This window comes from Saimiri boliviensis, chromosome 1 (assembly GCF_048565385.1).
Source record: "Saimiri boliviensis isolate mSaiBol1 chromosome 1, mSaiBol1.pri, whole genome shotgun sequence".
NCBI classification, from domain to species: Eukaryota; Metazoa; Chordata; class Mammalia; order Primates; family Cebidae; genus Saimiri; species Saimiri boliviensis.
The window spans coordinates 25,536,255-25,557,271 of NC_133449.1; the positions used below are offsets into that span (position 1 = coordinate 25,536,255).

General features: G+C 47.3%; 1 protein-coding gene across 3 annotated transcripts in view; it reads right to left on the minus strand.

Annotated features, from left to right (window-relative positions):
- HADHB (hydroxyacyl-CoA dehydrogenase trifunctional multienzyme complex subunit beta) overlaps window positions 1–21,017 on the minus strand; it is a 53,988-nt gene that overhangs the window by 25,261 nt on the left and 7,710 nt on the right. For all 3 annotated transcript variants that reach the window (XM_039480343.2, XM_039480339.2, XM_039480349.2), the window contains exons 2-4: window positions 19,588–19,662; window positions 19,432–19,476; window positions 13,133–13,232 (exon numbers count right to left, since the gene is read on the minus strand). In XM_039480343.2, coding sequence (XP_039336277.1) covers window positions 13,133–13,232; window positions 19,432–19,476; window positions 19,588–19,654 — 212 coding nt within the window. In that variant the 5' untranslated portion in view covers window positions 19,655–19,662. The remainder of the gene's footprint in view (window positions 1–13,132; window positions 13,233–19,431; window positions 19,477–19,587; window positions 19,663–21,017) is intronic.

Genomic DNA, 21,017 nt, shown 5'->3' on the forward strand with positions numbered 1-21,017 from the left:
TGTATATGTACCACATTTTCCCTATCCAGTCTATTTGCTCTCCATTTGCTTGGTAGATCTTCCTCCATCCCTTTATTTTGAGCCTTTGTGTATCCTTGCATGTAAGATGGGTTTCCTGGATACAGCACACTGATGGGTTTTGGCTTTTTATCCAATTTGCCAGTCTGTGTCTTTTGATTGGGGCATTTAGTCCATTGACATTTAGGGATAGTATTGTTATGTGTGAATTTGATACTGTCATTTTGATGCTACCTCAATGTTTTGTTGGTTAGTTGATGCAGCTTCTTGATTGTGTTGATGCTCTTTTACCATTTGGTGTGTTTTTGTAGTGGCTGGTACTAGTTGTTCCTTTATATGTGTAGAGCCTCTTTCAGGAGTTCTTGTAGAGCAGGTTTGGTGGTGATGAAATCTCTGAGTGCTTGCTTGTTCACAAAGGATTTTATTTTTCCTTCACTTATGAAGCTTAGTTTGGCTGGAGAGGAGATTCTGGGTTGAAAGTTCTTTTCTTTAAGGATGTCGAATATTGGCTCCCAATCTCTTCTGGCTTGTAGGGTTTCTGCTGAGAGATCTGCTGTGAGTCTAATGGGCTTCCCTTTGTGGGTAACCCGACCTTTCTCTCTGGCTGCCCTTAGCATTTTCTCTTTCATTTCAACCCTGGTGAATCTGACGATTATGTGCCTTGGGGTTGCTCTTCTTGAGGAATATCTTTGTGGTGTTCTCTGTATTTCCTGTATTTGAATATTGGTCTGCCTTGCTAGGTTGGGGAAGTTTTCCTGGATAATATCCTGAAGAGTATTTTCCAGCTTGGATTCATTCTCTTCATCACATTCAGGGACACCTATCAGACGTAGACTAGGTCTTTTCACATAGTCCCACATTTCTTGAAGATTTTGTTCATTCCTTTTTGCGCTTTTTTCTCTGTTCTTGCCTTCTCTTTATTTCATTGAGTTGATCTTTGACTTCTGATATCCTTTCTTCTGCTTGGTCAATTCAGCTGTTGAAGCTTGTGCATGCTTCACGAAGTTCTCGTGTTGTGTTTTTCAGCTCCATCAACTCACTTATATTCCTCTCTATGCTGTCCATTCTCGTTAGCAATTCGTCCAATCTTTTTTCAAGGTTCCTATTTTCTTTGCGTTGGGTTAGAACATGTTCTTTTAGCTCACTGTAGTTTCTTACTACCCACCTTCTGAAGTCTGATTCTGTCATTTCATCACCCTCCTTCTCCATCCGGTCTGGTTCCCTTGCTGGTGAGGAGTTGTGATCCCTTTCAGGAGGAGAGGTGTTCTGGTTTCAGGAGTTTTCATCCTTTTTGCGCTGGTTTCTTCCCATTTTTGTGGGTTTATTCACCTGTTGTCTTTGTAATTACTGTCTTTCAGATTGGGTCTCTGAGTGAGCTTCTAGTTCGTGGATGCTGAAGTTACTTCTTCTTTTTTTTTTTTTTAAGCTTTCCTTCTAACAGTCTGGCCCCTCTGCTGTAGGACTGCTGAGGTCCTCTCCAGGCCCTGCTTGCCTGCGGATCACCTGCAGCAGCTGCAGAACAGTAAGGGTTGCTGCCAGTTTCCTCTTCTGCTATCTTTGTCCCAGAAGGATGCTCGCCTACTGTCAGTCCGTTCTCTCCTTTATGAGGTGAGTCTTTGATCTATGGGGGTCAGGGAGCTCCTTGAGGAGACAGTCTATCTTTTATTGGGGCTTAAGTCCTGAGTTGTGAGCTCCGTTGTTCGTTCAGAGCTGCTGGGCAGGTATGTTTAGGTCTGCTGCAGCTGAACTCATAAAGCACTTTTTGTTCCCAGGTGCTGTGTCCTAGGGAGTTGGAGCTTTATGAGTTTCCATTGCACTACTGCCTTTTTTGATTTTTCTTTCAGGTCTGACCTGCCCAGCTAGCAGCACGCCTAGCCACTGCCTGCCTGCAGGGGCTTTGCTGAGCTGCTGTGGGCTCCGCCCAGCTGCCCTGAGCTCTTCCCTGCAGTCCTGTTTATATGGGTGTAGTTAGAACTGTCTCCGCAACGGTGGCCCCGCCTCTGTTATGGCAGACTCTCTCTGTTGTGGCAGGTTGCCTCGGCAACGGCAGCCTACCTCCATAGCGGTGGAGAGTCTCAGTAATGGCGGAAGCCCCTCCCCCACCGAGCTGGACCGTCCCGGTTCAGCTGTGCTTGGTTTGAAGGGCTCAACCCAGAGGGTTTCCAATTACTGTTTTTGTTTTCATTGTTGTTTGGGGTGGAGGTGTGGGACCAACCGAGCCTGATCACCTGGCTCCCTGACTCAGAGTCTTTTCTTTTAAGTTGAACGACCCCGCGTTCCAGTCGCTTGTTGAAAAGGCGCCGGGATCTCCCGTGCTGCGACTCACTGAGTCAGCTCGAACTGCAGCGCTGGCTCCTGGCGGATTTTTTGCCTAGGAATCTCCTGGCCTGGCTCGCTATTTCAGATGTATGGGCAACTCTGCCGTCTCAGGGCTCCGATCGCCAGCTAAGAGGGCTCCCAGACCAGTGGCTTTTGTATGGAGAACCTCAGCAACAGGGTGTGGTCACAGTAGCCGCGCGGGCGGAATCAGCCCCACGGGGGCCAAAACAGCCGCACCGGCTGGGACTGTGACGCTGGCGACCCCTCTGCCTGGGTATCTCCTGGTCTGTGGGCAATAAGAGTCCGTCTGGAAATGCGGCGTCCACTCACCCTCTGCACTTTCACTGGGAGCTGAAGTCCTGAGCTATTCTTAGGCGGCCATCTTCCCAGCATTCCCCACCCCGGTTTTAAAGTACTTCTTTGCTTTCTGGCACTCCAAGTTCTCCCTGTTCATCCTGTCTTTTCTCTGGCTCAGTCTTGATCACTCTTCAAAGGAGCTCTGGTTCTTTGTATTGAAGAATGCTATTCAGACAAGCCGGGCGAGGAGGCTCATGCCTATAATCCCAGCACTTTGGGAGGCTGAAGCAGGTGGATCACTGTTGGGTAGAAATAGCCCATCCCCCATATCCGGGGCCCACATCCAGCAGGCTGCCTCCGGAGGTTGGTCTGCCCAGCAACAGGACTAGCCAATTGCTTTCCCGTGTCAGCCCGCCAAAACCTGTACACGCCCCGACAGCAGCCCGCCAAAACCTAGCCACGGGGCTCTTCCCTCTTCTTTGTTTAGCCTCCACCAATCACCTCCGCACTTTAGCCTGCCAAAGCTAAGCCAACCCTTGCACACCACGATATTCCCACTCCGCCCATGTCCAACCTCCACCAATCACTCCATGACACCCCACCTACGCGGGCCCCCTCCCTATAAAAACCCTCTCCGGCAGCTGCTGGGGGCAGCTCTTCCCTCTCCCGCTCGAGTTGCCCGCACATCCCAATAAACTTGGACTTGGCCCAACGGCTCCTCGGACTGAATTATTTTGGGAAGGGTCTACGTGGGTCGCACCTTTGGTGCCGAAACCCGGGAGGTGTGGGCGGCTGGTCCACCAGCGGCCCCCTCCCTCCGGCGACCCCCCCTTCCTCTGAATTGGCCTCCACGCTCCGGATAAGGTAAGTCCATTTACTTGCCTATCTTCCCCGCGGTGCGTGTGGTGGCCTCTTTTCCTTTTGCGTCTCCCACTCCACGGATCCCTCGCCAAGCGCCGGCCGGCCCGAGAGTCAGATCCTCCAACCAGGCTCCAGGAGCCTTGGAAGTGATCAGACGAGGGACGCCTCCTCTGGTCCTTCCCCCACTTCCACTTCCACAATAGGAACGGTCAGACGAGGGGACACCCTCCCTGACTCTTCCTACCGCCCTCTAGAGGGGCTGTGGGACAGACGGGACGCCTCTTCCCACACCACTCTAGCCCAATCTCGCTAAAGGGAAGGTCCTGCCACACGCGCCATGGGGAACACGGAGTCTAAAATCCCTAGTAACACCCCCCTCGGGTGCTTACTCCTCAATTTTTCTAGACTGGGATATAAACAAACCTTGTGCAAGAAAAAGCTCATTTTCTTATCCCAGGTTGCTTGGCCCCAATATAAACTTGATAACCAGTCTCATTGGCCTCCGACTGGCACTTTCGATTCCAATGTGTTCCGAGATCTGGACAATTTTTGTCGCCGTACTGGCAAGGATCGCGAGGTGCCGTATGTCCAGGCTTTTTGGGATTTGCGTTCCCACCCCGACCTCTGCTCCTCCTGTTCCACTCATCAAGTTCTCTTAGCTCGCTCCCCTCCCAAGGTCAGCTCTCCCCCTCCTTACGAACAGCAGGAGGAGCTGCCTGACCACCTATCCCATCCCCCTCCTGCTCACTCCAACTCCCTTCCTCCGCCAGTTGCAAACCCTGCCCCCACTCCCGCAGCTCCTCCTCCTCCTTCCTCGTCCTTCTCCTCCCCTCCAACTGTTGCGCCAGTTGCAGACCCTGCCCCCACTCCCACAGCTCCTCCTCCTCCTCCTTTCCCGTCCCCCTCCCCTCCGACCGTAGCGGCGCCGCCCCCTTTAAGTTCTCCAGTTGCGGCCTGTACTCGTTCCCACCCACCAACTGTCTTGGTGCCACTTCGTGAGGTGGCCGGGGCAGAAGGTCTCGTCAGAGTTCATGTTCCCTTCTCCCTCCAAGACCTGGCTCAAATTGAACGCCGGCTTGGATCTTTCTCGGCCGATCCCTCCACCTATATTAAGGAATTTCAGTACCTCACTCAGGCCTATAGTCTCACATGGCATGATATCCGTGTCATTTGCACTTCCACTCTTTCCGCCGAAGAACATGAGCGCATCCTAGCGGCGGCTAGGCATATAGCTGACAGAGACCATGCTATAAACCCCAACCAGGTCCCCGTTGGAACTGAAGTTCTCCCTAGCACAGACCCCCAGTGGATTTATCAGGAGGGACCAGGATCCCACATCCCAGCTCGTGATCGCATGCTCCAATATCTCCTACGGGGCATGGATACTGTCTCCAATAAGGTGGTAAACTATGACAAACTCAGAGAAATAACTCAGAAACCAGATGAAAATCCCGCTCTCTTTCTCAGCCGCTTGCAAGATGCTCTTGTCCGTTTCACCCGGCTAGACCCCGCGTCCCAAAACGGGGCAACTGTTCTCGCCTCCCATTTCATCTCACAGTCTGCCCCTGATATCCGGAAAAAATTAAAAAAGGTTGAGGATGGGCCGGAAACCCCCATACAGGACCTGGCAAAAATGGCCTTTAAAGTTTTTAAAGCCCGGGAAGATGCGGCAGAGGCAGTCCGCCAAGCCCGAATGAAACAGAAGGTCACCCTACAAACCCAAGCCTTGGTAGCAGCTCTGCGGCCGGCAGGAGGCGAAAAAACGGGTGGCCGTCAGCGGCCTCCCCGGGGAACGTGCCCAGGAGCCTGTTTCAAATGTGGAAATGAGGGTCACTGGGCTTCCAACTGCCCACGACCCCGTCCGCCCACTAAGCCTTGCCCCCTTTGTCAGCTCACGGGACATTGGAAGTCAGATTGCCCCAGTGCGTCCAAGGCCCCGGCCATTCTTGGCAGAGGAATTGAACCACGCGGGGCAACCCTGGATAATCCGGTTTCCGGTCAGAGCGCACGGAAGTCGGATTCTTCCGGAGGTTTCTGTCCCAAGTTGCTGGGGCTCTTAGACGATTAGAGAGGCCCTGGCTCCTCAACCCCGGTTACCCTTGCCGAGCCCAGGGTGTCGCTTCAGGTAGCGGGTAAAAGTGTCTCCTTCTTACTCGACACGGGGGCTACCTTTTCTGCACTTCCTTTTTACCATGGCGAAACTCATCCTTCCCAGGTTTCTGTTATGGGAATTGAGGGCACCCCCCATGTCCCACGGCAAACCCCTCCGTTAACTTGCTCGTATGGTCCCACTCTGTTTAGCCATTCCTTCCTAGTCATCCCTTCCTGTCCCGTGCCCCTGTTAGGTCGCGACATTCTTGCCAAACTCCACGCCAGCATCACCTTCTCTCCCACCACCAACTGCAGCCTCCTAGCGCTACTCCACAGTTCTGACCCTACGTCAACCCCCACAAACTCTCTTTCCCTCCTCCCAGACGTCAACCCCCAGGTCTGGAACACTGAAACACCCACAGTTGCCAAACACCACCAGCCTGTCAAAATTTCCCTTAAGGAACATTCTCCCAGATTCCTCTGTCGTCCCCAGTTCCCCATCTCCAGGAAGCATCGCCTTGGACTTTCTCCCATCATTAACAGACTCAAAGGTTGCGGCCTCCTCATTCCCATCAACTCCCCATGTAATACTCCCATCCTCCCTGTTCGCAAACCGTCTGGAGAGTATCGACTGGTCCAGGATCTCCGCCTGGTCAACGATGCCGTCATCCCCATACACCCGGTTGTCCCCAACCCCTACACCTTACTCTCAAAAATCCCCCCCGATGCTACTTTCTTTTCAGTTCTGGATCTCAAGGATGCCTTCTTCACCATTCCCCTTCACCCTGATTCATACTTTATTTTCGCCTTCACCTGGGAGGACCCGCACACAGACCTCTCTCAACAACTCACTTGGACGGTCCTCCCCCAGGGCTTCAGGGACAGCCCACACTTATTTGGGCAAGCTCTGGCTGCTGACCTCCTTGACTGCAACCTCGCTCCTTCTGTTGTCCTTCAATATGTTGATGACCTGCTAGTCTGCTCTCCCAGCCGCCCTGAATGCGTACGGGCCACCACCCTCTTGCTGAATTTTCTGGGCGCGAGGGGGTACCGCGTATCCCCTAAAAAGGCCGAAATAGCCACCCCCTCTGTAACCTACCTGGGCCTGCAAATAACTCCTGGAAAAAAATCTATCACAACTGACCGCTTGCAAGCCCTCAGGTCCCTCCAACCACCCCAGTCGGCAACAGAAATTCTCTCCTTCCTGGGAATGGTTGGGTTCTTCCGCCACTGGGTCCCAAACTTTGCCCTCCTGGCAAAACCGTTATACCAAGCCGCCGCAGACTCTCCTGAGGGACCGTTGTCCTCTCCAGGCGCAGTCACACGAGCCTTCCACACCTTACTCCAAACTCTATGCACCTCCACAGGCCTGGCCTTACCAAACCCTAGCCTTCCCTTCCACCTGTACACCAATGAAAGAGCTCATGTGGCCCTAGGAGTCTTAGCGCAGCCTGTTGGCCCCACCCTTTTTCCCTTAGCCTATCTCTCTAAGCAACTGGGACCCACTGAAAAAGGGCGGCAACCTTGTCTCTGGGCACTGGCGGCAGCCGCTATTCTCACTCCAGAAGCCCTCAAGATAAATTTGCAGCAGCCACTTCAGGTCTTCTCCCCCCATAAGCTCCGAGAACTCCTTTCCCATCAGTCCTTGCCACATCTGGGACCCTCTAAAATCCAGCTCATGCATCTACTTTTTATAGAAAATCCCAACATTACTCTTTCCCACTGTCCTGCCCTAAACCTGGCCACCCTCCTTCCTAATCCCGCTGCTCCCTCCCTGGAGCATAGCTGCCCCGAGGTTCTATCTGAGGCCCAGTCCCCACGATCAGATCTACAGTCTACCCCCATAGAGGCAGCTGTAACCCTCTTCGTAGACGGCAGTTCTTTCTCACGTCCCTCCAAACCTCGTGCAGCTGGGTATGCCGTCGTCACCCATTCTGAAGTCATTGAAACTCACCCCTTACCTTTAGGTACCACCTCCCAACAGGCAGAGCTTGTCGCACTCACTCAAGCTCTTAAATGGGCAAAAGACAAAATTGTCAACATCTACACAGACTCCAAGTATGCCTTTCTTATTGCACATTCTCACTGTATGATCTGGAAGGAAAGAGGCTTCCTCACCACCAAGAGTACCCTGGTAATCAATGGCAAGCTTATCGCTGGCCTCATCGAGGCCATCCAACTGCCCAAACAAGTAGCCATCATTCATTGTCGGGGACATCAGTCCTCCGGGTCTCCTGAGGCACTCGGTAATGCATTTGCCGATAGGACAGCAAGGAACACTGCGCAAAACTGTCCACCCCCAGCCAAAATATATTTTCTATCTCATTGTTACAACCCCCAGTATTCTGACACCGAACTCCAAACCCTGCAACAAACCCCTGGTGTTGCCTTCAGAGATGGATGGGCCTTTAAGCATAACCTATTTATCCTTCCCCAGTCCCAGAAAACCACTATCATACAGGACATCCATAACTCGCTCCATATTGGACCAAAAGCCTTACTTCACTTCCTTACACCTCTGCTACACCCCAGTGGACTTGCTCAAACCATCCACCAAGTCCACGCAAGCTGCTCCACGTGTGCAAAGACCAATTCTCAAGGGGCGTGTCACCTCCGCCAGCAACTCCACCAACTTCGCGGGTTTCTACCGGGTCAGGACTGGCAGATAGACTTCACCCATATGCCTAAACACAAACGCTTTAAGTATTTGTTAACCCTGGTTGACACTTTTTCAGGATGGATAGAGGCTTTCCCTACCACCTCTGAGTCGGCTGACCAAGTGGCCCACCATCTGATCCAGGACATCATTCCTCGTTTTGGACTCCCGGCTACCATCCAGTCCGACAACGGTCCTGCCTTTATCTCCAAAGCCACTAATGCGGTCTCTACCTCCCTAGGAATCCAGTGGAAACTCCACGCTGCCTACCATCCTCAATCTTCTGGTAAGGTGGAACGGGCCAACGGGCTCATAAAGAAGCAGCTCACCAAACTCTCCTTAGAACTCCGACAGTCGTGGATCACCCTGCTTCCCTTAGCCCTTGCCAGGTTGCGGGCACGTCCACGGGGCTCATTACAGCTCAGCCCGTTTGAACTCCTTTACGGGCGCCCCTTTTTGCTGTCCACCCCTCCACCTCCAAATACAACCCCTCTAGAAAACTATCTCCCCTACTTCACCCTCCTCAGAAACCTCCTCAGGGAACACACCAACTCCTCCATACCCCACCCCTCGAATCCTCCTACCAGTTCCAAGGGTATCTCCCCCGGTGACTCAGTCCTCATAAAAAACCTTACCCCAAAGCCCCTAGTTCCTCGGTGGGAGGGTCCTTACACAGTTATCCTCGCCACCCCTTCAGCCATTAAGGTCGCACAAATCCCATCGTGGGTCCACCTGTCCCGAGTGAAGAGGTGCCCTGATGGCTCTCTCTCTCTCTCCGCTGGGAGTGTACTCCTACTGGCCCTCTATCTCTCAAACTTACCAAAACTTAGCTCCTCTCAGTATGTCTGGAGATTCTTCCTTACTGAAAACTATACCAAAACACAGCATATCTGTGACCCTCCCCCTTACTCTCACAATCATCTTCTAGCCACCACTGACTGCCCCACAGCGGGGTGCTCATGCCCCATACAGCTCAACTTTTCTAGGTTTTACAATTCCAGGGTCCCCTTCCCTGTTCTCTGCTACCATTACAAACAGCCTAAAACCTGTAAAACCTCTTCCTGGCATTCTTGTCTGGGCTGTGTCTGGATGAACTCCTGTGCCCTGGAAAAAACTCTGAAAAAAGGCAGAAACAGTCCCTCACTTCTAACCAAAACTGATGCACTCAATTCCCAGGGCGCCCCTACGGGAGACGACCAATTCACTCTGCCCATTCCCGACCCTTGGAACCCAAGATGGACCAGCCCCCAAAAGGCAGCACTCTATGACTTCCCAGGGCAATCGTACCCCTCCTCACACCTTTACATATGGCACGCTTATGTGCTCACCTCTGTAAGCGCCTCTATACGAAAGCAGGAACAAGCGCTAACCACTCAACTCCAATCCCACAATACTCCCTTTTCCTGGATTGCCCTCCTCAGGGAGGGGTTAGCACTTGCTAACCAGTCCGGACTTACTAATTTAACCTCCTGCCTTCTGTGTGCCACTCTTGGGCAGACTCCTCTCGTTGCGGTACCGGTTCCCTTTCCGCGTAATGCTCCGGAATCATCTAACCCCTTTACTCCCATTCCTAATGTACAACTCTATGCCTTACCTGAGTCTCAGCTCCCGGCCTGCTACTCCCTAGGCCACAACTATTCCTATTGTAACCACACCAAGCGGGTTTCAACCAGCCTAACTGCTCCAAGGGGCATCTTCTTCTGGTGTAATGGCACCCTAACAAAAACCCTGTCTTCTAGCCAGCCTCCAACCCTCTTATGTCTTCCAGTCACCCTAGTACCTCGACTCACTGTCTACTCCCCGGCTGAGTTCCTCTTATTACAAGTCCTGCAGGATCCATCTCATCGCACCCGAAGGGCAGCATTCCTCCCGGTGGCAGTAGGTCTGTCCCTCGCAGGTTCGGCGCTGGCCGCAGGACTGGGAGGTGGGGCTCTGCTCCACTCTCACCAAGCCCTCGCCCAACTCTCCTCACAACTTCAGGCAGCCATCGAAGACTCAGCAGCATCTCTTGCATCTCTCCAACGACAAATCACCTCGGTTGCCCAAGTAGCCCTACAGAATCGTAGAGCACTGGACCTACTAACAGCAGAGCGTGGAGGAACCTGCATCTTCCTACAAGAAGAATGCTGCTACTATGTCAACGAATCTGGACTGGTAGAAACGCGAATCGAAAATCTCCAAAAAATCAAAACCAGCCTCCAGAATTACAAGTTTTCAACAGAGGCCTCCGCATGGTGGTCGTCTTCTATGTACACCCTTCTATCCCCACTACTTGGTCCCTTACTAATTATCTGTCTTCTTCTGCTCATTGCTCCTTGTTTTTTCCAGTTCCTCCAACGCCGGTTTCAAGAACTGACCCGAGTTACCATCAACCAAATGATGCTACAGCCAGTCTTCCCCCTCCCGGAGCCGAGCTACAGTAGCACCGCACCAGCGCCTGTTCCCCAGAACAACTACACCACTTCCCCACCAACCTCCCTGGAAAGCTACGCCCTTCTGCCCACTTCTCAGGCTCCGTAAAAATCAGATCCCTCCGCCGCCCACTTTCAGCAGGAAGTAGCCAGAACAACCTCGTCATCCTTTTTCCTTTTTTTTAGGGAGTCGGGAATGTTGGGTAGAAATAGCCCATTCCCCATATCCGGGGCCCACATCCAGCAGGCTGCCTCCGGAGGTTGGTCTGCCCAGCAACAGGACTAGCCAATTGCTTTCCCGTGTCAGCCCGCCAAAACCTGTACACGCCCCGACAGCAGCCCGCCAAAACCTAGCCACGGGGCCCTTCCCTCTTCTTTGTTTAGCCTCCACCAATCATCTCCGCACTTTAGCCCGCCAAAGCTAAGCCAACCCTTGCACACCACGATATTCCCACTCCGCCCATGTCCAACCTCCACCAATCACTCCACGACACCCCACCTACACGGGCCCCCCTCCCTATAAAAACCCTCTCCGGCAGCTGCTGGGGGCAGCTCTTCCCTCTCCCACTCGAGTTGCCCGCACATCCCAATAAACTTGGACTTGGCCCAACGGCTCCTCGGACTGAATTGTTTTGGGAAGGGTCTCCGCGGGTCGCACAATCACCTGAGGTCAGGAGTTCAAGACCAGCCTGACCAACAAGGTGAAACCCTGTCTCTACTAAAAGTACAAAAAATTAGCCAGGCATGGTGGCACATGCCTGTAATTTTAGCTACTCAGGAGGCTGAGACAGGAGAATCACTTGAACCCAGGAGGCAGAGGTTGCAGTGAGCCAAGGTCGCATCATTGAACTCCCAGCCTGCACAAGAGTGAAACTTCTTTCAAAAAAAGAAAAAAAAAAAAAAAGAAACCAAGACCTGGGTTTGAACTCTATTTATTTGTTTGTTTAAAGATTAAAAATAAATTCTCTTTATTTTTAAGTCAAAGTTTTAATCACTGGATTAAATAAGAAGATTCATTCTTCAAGCACCTGAAAACTAAAACTTGAGAACGCCAAAATATTTTTACTTTCATTTTCACTCTGAATCACAGAAGAACCATGAGTAGTTTTCCAAATTTTTCATAGGTAAATCCAGTTTCCTCAAATTTGGAACAGAATGATCTGGAGAAAAGTCATATCAATTTGAAAATGCCTAAGTCATAGATTACTTATCAATTACAATTCTTTTTTTTTTTTTTTTTAAGTCACACTCCATCACCCAGGCTGGAGTACAGTAGTGCAATCTGCCTCCCAGGCTCAAGGGATCCCCTTGCCTTAGCCTACTGAGTAGCTGGGATTACAGGTGCACACCACCATGCCTGGCTAATTTTTGTATTTTTGGTAGAGATGGGTCTCACCATGGTGTCCAGGCTGGTCTTGAACTCCTGAACCTCAGGTGATCTGCCCACCTTGGCCTCCCAAAGTGTTGGGATTACAGGCCTGAGTCACCACACCCACCCAACTTATCGTTTACAATCTTCATTCTCATACTCTCACACTCCTCTACCTGATTGACAGGCTTCTGAATTCCACTGCTAGAGTCTATTCTCAGAAGTGCTTCCCAAATGCCTCTACCCCTAAGAACCTGATCTTCCAAATAACACTCAAGTTGAAAGCAATGTTTCTGCAAATTAAACAGAAAAAGACCTTTTCCACTTAGAAAATGATCTTCTGTTATAGAACATATCTTGAAGGTCTCAGGTCTTCCATGTTAGTACATAAAGATAGGTTTCATTATTTTTAACAGATGCCTAATATTCTGCAGCATTTTTTAAAGGTGGCAACTACCTATTCAAAATATAAACATTAAAACAATCTAAACAGAATAGAACGAACAGTTTAAACCTTGTTATCAAAGTCCATTATCAGCTTTTGGATAGACTAACCCTCACTTGGGGACAGAAAGAAGCATAAAAGGACAAGAAGAAGAGCAGTTTGAATCTAGGGAATTCTGGAGCTGGTCGGGGATCATTCTGGTCCCATACACTTGCGGTTGTTCTATCCAGGGGTTTGGATCAGCCCTATCAACTCCAATTTTAATAATTTCCAGGAGGCTAAACCAGTTGATTATAAATAGGCCCTTCAGAATGCCCCTGGGCCTACATCTTCAGTACTCAAACTTTTGAGGAGGCACAGAGACAATGTACTTGCCTACAGAAAAGCAAAGGATAGCTGTTGGAAGAAAGCTATATGGACCTCTAGGCTTTCAAAATAGAGCTGTTTCAAGTAAAACCATACTAGGCTTATTCATGAGAAGGATAAAAAACAAATGTTACCATATTATTTCACCACTGCCTTAACCTATTCTATGTTAATCTTATGGGACTGCTATCCAAATATTAGTCCACTAACAATATGATTACCTATTGGGTTACATTTACAAAGACCACTTTTGAAAGTGTCTTAGAAGGAAAAGTGTAACACAATCATGTCATACTTACGAAGTGCCTGACAGCAAAAACGGAGTGCGAACACCATCTACCACCACAATATTCCTTATATTGGGTTTGGTTAACGTCTTCTTTGTTTTGGTCTGGACGGCTTTAAGATAAAGTTAAAAAGAAAAAAACTACTAATTAAAATATATAAAGTCTGATGATGTTTACATTTTTTTTTTTTTTTGAGATGGAGTCTTGTTGTTGCCCAGGCTGGAGTGCAGTGGTGCCATCTCGCTTCACTGCAACCTCCACCTCCTGGGTTCAAGCAATTCTCCTGCCTCAGCCTCCCAAGTAGCTGGGATTACAGGCACCTGCCATCATGCTAGCCAAATTTTTACAGAGACAGGGTTTCACCATGTTGGCCAGGCTAGTCTCAAACTCCTGAACTTGGGTGATCTGCCCATCTAGGCCTCCCAAAGTGCTGGGATTATAGGCATGAGCCACCACACCTGGCTGACTTTTATGTTTAAGACAGTCATTTTAAGAATTATTACATTATTGCCGGGCGCAGTGGCTCAAGCCTGTAATCCCAGCACTTTGGGAGGCCGAGGAGGGTGGATCACAAGGTCAAGAGATCAAGACCATCCTGGTCAACATGGTGAAACCCTGTCTCTACTAAAAAAAAATACAAAACATTAGCTGGGCATGGTGGCACGTGCCTGTAATCCCAGCTACTCAGGAGGCTGAGGCAGGAGAATTACCTGAACCCAGGTTGCGGTGGTTGCGGTGAGCCGAGACCGCGCCATTGCACTCCAGCCTGGGTAACAAGAATGAAACTCTGTCTCAAAAAAAAAAAAGAATTATTACATTATTAATGCCAACCCGCATTTGCCATTTACTAAACCACTTTAATATTTTTTTAAAGGCTAAGAAATTGCCTAGCATTTGTAAGTTTCTAAATAGTATTTAAGATAAACAAAACTTATATCCAATGATAAGAGTATTTATGCCATTAACAAAATAGTTTGTTATTATTAAGTGTTTGACAACCTATTTCATTAGAAGTAACCAAGTTTACATGCAAATCTACCCTTAATATTAGAAGCTGCAATAATTGATATTGTTCATTCTTCACATAGCTTGATGTTCTTACCTTTCTATGTGGAAATAAAGGGCCCTTGGTTGGTGACTTGCTATTCTGCAAAAACCTACATGTCTAAATACTTTTTAATCTTAAAAAGGCAAACTTCCTTTAGGTTACTTAAACAATAAAATGTAAATATGTGCCTGTGGTTTTTTTTTTTTTTTGGAGATGGAGTTTCACTCTTGTTACCCAGTCTGGAGTGCAATGGCGCGATCTCGGCTCACCGCAACCTCCGCCTCCTGGGTTCAGGCAATTTTCCTGCCTCAGCCTCCTGAGTAGCTGGGATTACAGGCATGCGCCACCACGCCCAGCTAATTTTTTTGTATTTTTTTTTAAGTAGAGACAGGGTTTCACCATGTTGACCAGGATGGTCTCGATCTCTTGACCTCATGATCCACCCGCCTCGGCCTCCCAAAGTGCTGGGATTACAGGCTTGAGCCACCGCGCCTGGCCGTGCCTGTGGTTTTTTAAAAAAGAAAATAATACTAAACTATGGAGAGTAAAAACCAAAGTTCCCTCTTTATGTCTTCCCCTAGCATATTATTTTCTTCTGAGAGGTAAAGTCTATTTGGTGTATATACTTTCAAATCTTTTCTTTTAGTGCATTTACATGCATATACTTCTACATTATGTATATTTTTTTGGCTTAACAATACAGCTGGAAGAGCCTTCCATGTTAGTATATCAAAATCTAGTTCATTATTTTGTTGTTGTTGTTCATGCTGGAATTTACCTACTTCATCATCATTCCTCCATTAGAAAAAATCCTAAATTACTGGGAATACAATGTCAACAACCACCTTACCACACCTGTCAACGTCACAGAAAAATATTTATAGTAAATATCTACAACCAACTTGAAAGAAATAATAGAGCTAATGGTCATGATCAAATAAGGAAATAGGGCATAAAGATGACTCTGGCAGCATTCATGGAGATGTGCTGCTGGTGAAGGAAATAAAGGCGACAAGGAGGTAAGCAAAGAGACTGGCAAACCCAAGCATGTGGTGCAGAAGGCCAGGGTAAAGGTAGTATCAACGTGAATGAAGAGGAGGGGACCAATGGAAGAGAGTTTATAAAGGAAAACAAGTTATGTTGGCAACCAATCAGATAGAAAGGAAAGAAGAAATCAGGATTATAAAGGAAGCTGAGAGTCTAAGAATACCTAGTTACCCAAAACAAAGTGAGAACTGGTTTTAGAAAAAAAAGGTGACTTTTTTTTTTTTTGAGATGGAGTTTCGCTTGCTTGGTTCCTAACACCTTTCCAGGTGTAGTGCACACAAACCCTGTCATCCTTAACTTGAGGGTCCATCACCACAACAGAAAGACCCTTAGCTTTGTGATGTCCCTACACTGAGAAGGCTGAGGGAAGATGTGAGACAGCAACTTGAGAGGTAGTAGGAGAATCAAGAGAGAACAGTGTACAAGATCAAAGGCTGGAGAGTGTCAAGAACAAGATGGTCAAATGTATCAGTCCTCAAGGAGAATCCTTACTTCAGTAGACTGAAAACAGGCCACTAAATTTAAAGATTTGCAGACTACTCATGACTGACCTTGGAGGTGACAGGTCCAATGATACACCATCATGTCATTCCACTTTTTTTTTTTTTTGAGACGGAGTTTCGCTCTTGTTACCCAGGCTGGAGTGCAATGGCGCGATCTCGGCTCACTGCAACCTCCGCCTCCTGGGTTCAGGCAATTCTCCTGCCTCAGCCTCCTGAGTAGCTGGGATTACAGGCATGTGCCACCATGCCCAGCTAATATTTTTTGTATTTTTAGTAGAGACGGGGTTTCACCATGTTGACCAGGATGGTCTCGATCTCTCGACCTCGTGATCCACCCGCCTCAGCCTCCCAAAGTGCTGGGATTACAGGCTTGAGCCACCGCGCCCAGCGTCATTCCACTTTTTAAAAACTAACCATATATTCCTTTTATACACTTTCAGATAAAATTCAGATCCTTAACTCTTCTAACAAATAGCCTGCTTTACTTGGTTCTACCTTAACTATCCAAAAGTATTTTCCACTACTTCTCAAAATAGAACAAGACAGGCCAGCGCCCAGTCCCTTACAGCCTTGCTCAGGTCAGCCTCCTGGCCTTCGCTCATGGATCTCCTATCTGCCCGGCACCCTTTTTTACCCATCTAATTCTCACCTGTCTCTTGGGCCTCATTCACAGTCTATCTCCTAGTAAAGCGTTCTCTGATAACTGCAGTTACTGACGGTTCCTGCCTGTAAGCCTCTGGGCAACCTCTAGGGCACAAATTGGCTGATCCACATAATTCAGTATAATATAAAGTAATTAAACTACCTCTACAAGCCACATTTTAAAAAATATATTCATTATTATGTATTAGTCACCTAAGGACTCTGGTTCTGCCTCATGTGCACACTGGCTCCTAAGCACATCAAAATTTCCTCAAGGGCAAAACAATACAGCTCCATTTTATATAATCTTCAGTGCTATGGCACACAGCAGTAACGAATTATAAGAATCTGAATTGGGGTGGGGTGTGGTGGCTCACGCCTGTAATCCTAGCACTTCGGAGGCTGAGGCAGGTGGATGATGATCCTGACCAAGATGGTAAAACCCCATCTCTACTAAAAATCCAAAAAAAATTAGCTGGGTGTGGTGGTGTGCGCTTGCAGTCCCAGCTACTCGGGGGGCTGAGGTGGAAGAATCACTCGAACCGGGAGGCGGAGGCTGCAGTGAGCCGAGACTGTGCCTAAACCTACTCAGCACAGGCAGGTGCCTGCTTCCTTCCTCAAATCAGCTGGCCACTTTACATTGTTTTAATCATGTGCCTTCTTGTACCACTATCATCAGCATTAACACAAATTACTTGTAGGACACTGTGTTAGACACCAGGGATACCACAAAACTAATGACTCACAGGGCTTACAAGACAGTTGCAGAGACAGAAACATCAAAAACAGTCATGGGCTGGGTGCAATGGCTCATGCCTATAATCCCAGCACTTTGGGAGGCTGAGGCGGGCAGATTACCTGACGTCAGGAGTTCGAGACCAGCCTGGCCAGCATGGTGAAACCCCATCTCTACTAAAAATACAAAAATTAGCTGGACATGGTGGTGGGCACCTGTAATCCCAGCTACTTGGGAGGCTGAGGCAGGAAAACTGCTTGAACCTGGGAGGTGGAGGTTGCAGTGAGCCAAGATTGTGCCACTGCATTCCAGCCTGGGTGACAGAGTGAGACTCTGTCTCAAAAAACAAAAACCAAAACAAACCAAAAAACAAACAACAACAAAAAAACCAGTTACACAGCAGTATGACGAATAGTCTAAACACCAAATTAATGGTTTCCTCTGCTGGTATTCAGAATGACCTTCTCCCACTTGGCAAGGATCAGGTCTATTTGTGTGATTTTGCAAAGACCTGGGTGAATATTAGAATTAGGGAAAAGGCAAAACAAGACAGACAGGAATTATTTCTCATGGGGCTAATATATATATCCTAGTTAGAATGTAAAGGCCACAGGAAATATATTTGTTATATGACAACATCAATATAACATGTTCCAGTTGGGATTAGGCAACAATAGAAAAATACCATCTTGCACTTATATTGAATTCATAGTTTTTAAAATGCTTTGAGATATCTTCATAACTATATGAGGCTGACAAGACTAGACTTATATTTCTTTTTTAGATGAAGAAACTAAAGCACAGGGAAGTAAAGTGACCAGTTCGAGGTCACACTGCCCAGAAAGAGGTAGAGCTGGGCCGGGCACGGTGGCTCACGCCTGTAATCCCAGCACTTTGGGAGGCCGAAGCGGGTGGATCATGAGGTCAAGAGATCGAGACCATCCTAGTCAACATGGTGAAACCCCATCTCTACTAAAAATACAAAAAATTAGCTGGGCATGGTGGCGCATGCCTGTAATCCCAGCTACTCGGGAGGCTGAGGCAAGAGAATTGCCTGAACCCAGGAGGCAGAGGTTGCGGTGAGCCGAGATCGCGCCATTGCACTCCAGCCTGGGTAACAAGAGCGAAACTCTGACTCAAAAAGAAAAAAAGAGGTAGAGCTGGAAGACAGTACAGGTCTTCGGAATCCTGGAAGGTATTTTTTCTTTCTTTCTTTCTTTTTCTTTTTTTGTGAGCCAGAGTCTCACTGTCACCCAGGTTGGAGTGCAGTGGCGTGATCTCAACTCACTGCAACCTCCACCCCTGTTCAACGATTTCGTGCCTCAGCCTCCCAAGTGGCTAGAACTATGGAAACGTGCCACCACACCCAGCTGATTTTTGTATTTTTAGTAGAGATGGGGTTTCACTATGTTGACCAAGCTGGTCTCAAACTCCTGACCTCAGGTGATCTATCTGCCTCGGCCTTCCAAAGTGCTGGGATTATAGGTGTGAGCCCCAGAGCCTGGCCTGGAAGGTATTTTTTCTATTAAGTTATTATACAAGTAGAAATACCAAAATAAAACCAAATCAAAGGCATGGGTCAATACAGAATCTGGGCAAGAAGGAAAATGTTAAGAATTTGTCAGGGTGTTTTTAGTATCAGCCAGTGAAGATACAAACATACAGCAGATTCTGTAAAAATCTATAGTAAAGAAGCCTAACTCATTGGGTTTACTAAGGGTATAAATGACGACATAAAATCAACACATTTCCTTACTCTTTCATTTCATATTAACTAAACAACTATCTGTTATTAACTAGCTCCCTAATCACCTTTATTTCAGGAATGGGCCCTCTTGCTCCTGGGATAGGAAGATATTCTTGTTTTTTTTTTTTTCTTTTTTTTCCCAAAAGGTGTGAGTTATCAGATAGGAAGATATTCATCAATGGAGAAGCATTTCTCTAATTGCAAATTTTTTAAAAAGTTAAAATTTTAAAAAGTTAACTTTTGGTTCCATAACAGGTCTCAAGAGCATTTGTATGCCATTCAACTCCAGGACGGATAGCAAGAGGGTAAATAAACTGACCAATGAGCTTTATGGTCTCCATGGCTCCAGCAGATTCAAATCCCAGAAAGCAGCCGCCTGTCAACATCCTCAAGCCTAATCTTAAATAATGTAGTATCATTATTGATTGGTCCTATAATTTTTTAATTTGAAGGCAACAGAGATGTTCATGTTGATCATAAAAAGGAGAGAACTAGGAAATTAGTTTTGGTTTTTCTTCAGAGTTTACGAACTACAGAATCTGGAATCTAAACATAAATCAGAAACGTTTATTTTACAAATTACTGTACCTGCGGCAGCTCGCAGCTGGGAGGAACAGCTCAGAGGTCTTATGGCTGGAAGACAAAATAAACTGTTTACAAAAAGCAATACCATTCAGTATCTGTGCAAGATGCTTATAAATCCAAATCCAATCTTTAAAAGTAAAAAAATAATAATAAACTTACAAAATCTGAGGGCCCATTTTGATGTAGTAGGAAGATTTTTAAAAGCGTAAGTCAAGATGGCAGTCATTCTGGAATCTAAAAGGAGAAGAACAAAAATATATCCTGGGTTAGCTGAATAATTCATAGCTTACATTGTCATCTATGAACTCTGATAACCTCGTTCATGGCTGCTAGAAAACATTTAAACTTAATCTAGTATCAACTATTCTTCATCCAATAATATTATTATAATGGCAACACACTGACATGGCTTTCATATTGTACCAATCACTCTTCTAAGCATTAACCATCTAATCTTCACAATGACCTGTAAAGCAGGCATGATTATATCCAATCATGTCTTTGTGAGAGCTAAGGAAATTGAGGAATAGTAGGATTGAGTGACTTGCCCAAAGTCCTACAACTAGCGAGTATGAGTGGCAGAGCTGAAATTTTCTTTGTGTGTGTGTGTGTGTGTGTGTGTGTGTGTGTGTGTGTGTGTGTAGTTTTGCTCTTGTTGCCCAGGCTGGAGTGCAGTGGTGCAATCTCAGCTCACTGCAACCTCCACCCCTCAAGTTAAATCAATTTTCCTCCTCAGCCTCCAGAGTAGCTGGGATTACAGGCGTGCGCCACCATGCTCGCTTAATTTTTTGTATTTTTAGTAGAGACAGGGTATCACCATGTTGGCCAGGCTGCTCTCAAATTCCTGACCTCAGGTGATCCACTGGTCTTGGTCTCCCAAAGTGCTGGGATTATTGGCATGAACCACCGCGCCCGGCCCAGAGCTGGAATTTGAACCCAGGGAGTCTACCTTGAGAGTCTGTGCAGAGAGACTGCTAGGCATGATCGTAAAACCATTAGTGTTAGTTTCACAGTTCTGAAGGTTGTACTATGATTATGTAGAAAGCTTTGTGGAATATTTGTATTTGAAGGGAATACACACTAAATAGGGATGGTGAGGTATGCCAGCAGCTTACTCTCAACTGCTACTAAAAAAAGTTTTGTAGTACAGCACTTGCAACTTTTTTCAAAGTTTAATACTGTATTGTTTCAAAATAATAAAAAAGTAAAACATAATCACCGTATATGTTAAAAATAAAATATATTAACCACTTCCCCCTAACCCCCAAAAAAGACTAAATTTCTAATGAGTTCCTACAGATCACTAAGGAAAACACCAGCAGACAAGTAAGCACAGAATATGAACAGATCATTCATAGAAAAGGAAATACAAAAGTCTCTTAAATACATGAAAAGATGTTCAGTTTCACTCATAAGAGGAATTCAAATTAAAACCACACACGTGTAATTACCTGTCAAAGTAGCAAAGATTCAAAGGTCTGATATACACTCTGTGTAGGTAAGAGTATGTGCAAACAGATACTCTCATATACTGCTGCCAGGAGAACTGGTGCAATCCATAGGGAGTGCAATTTGGTAATTATCCATGA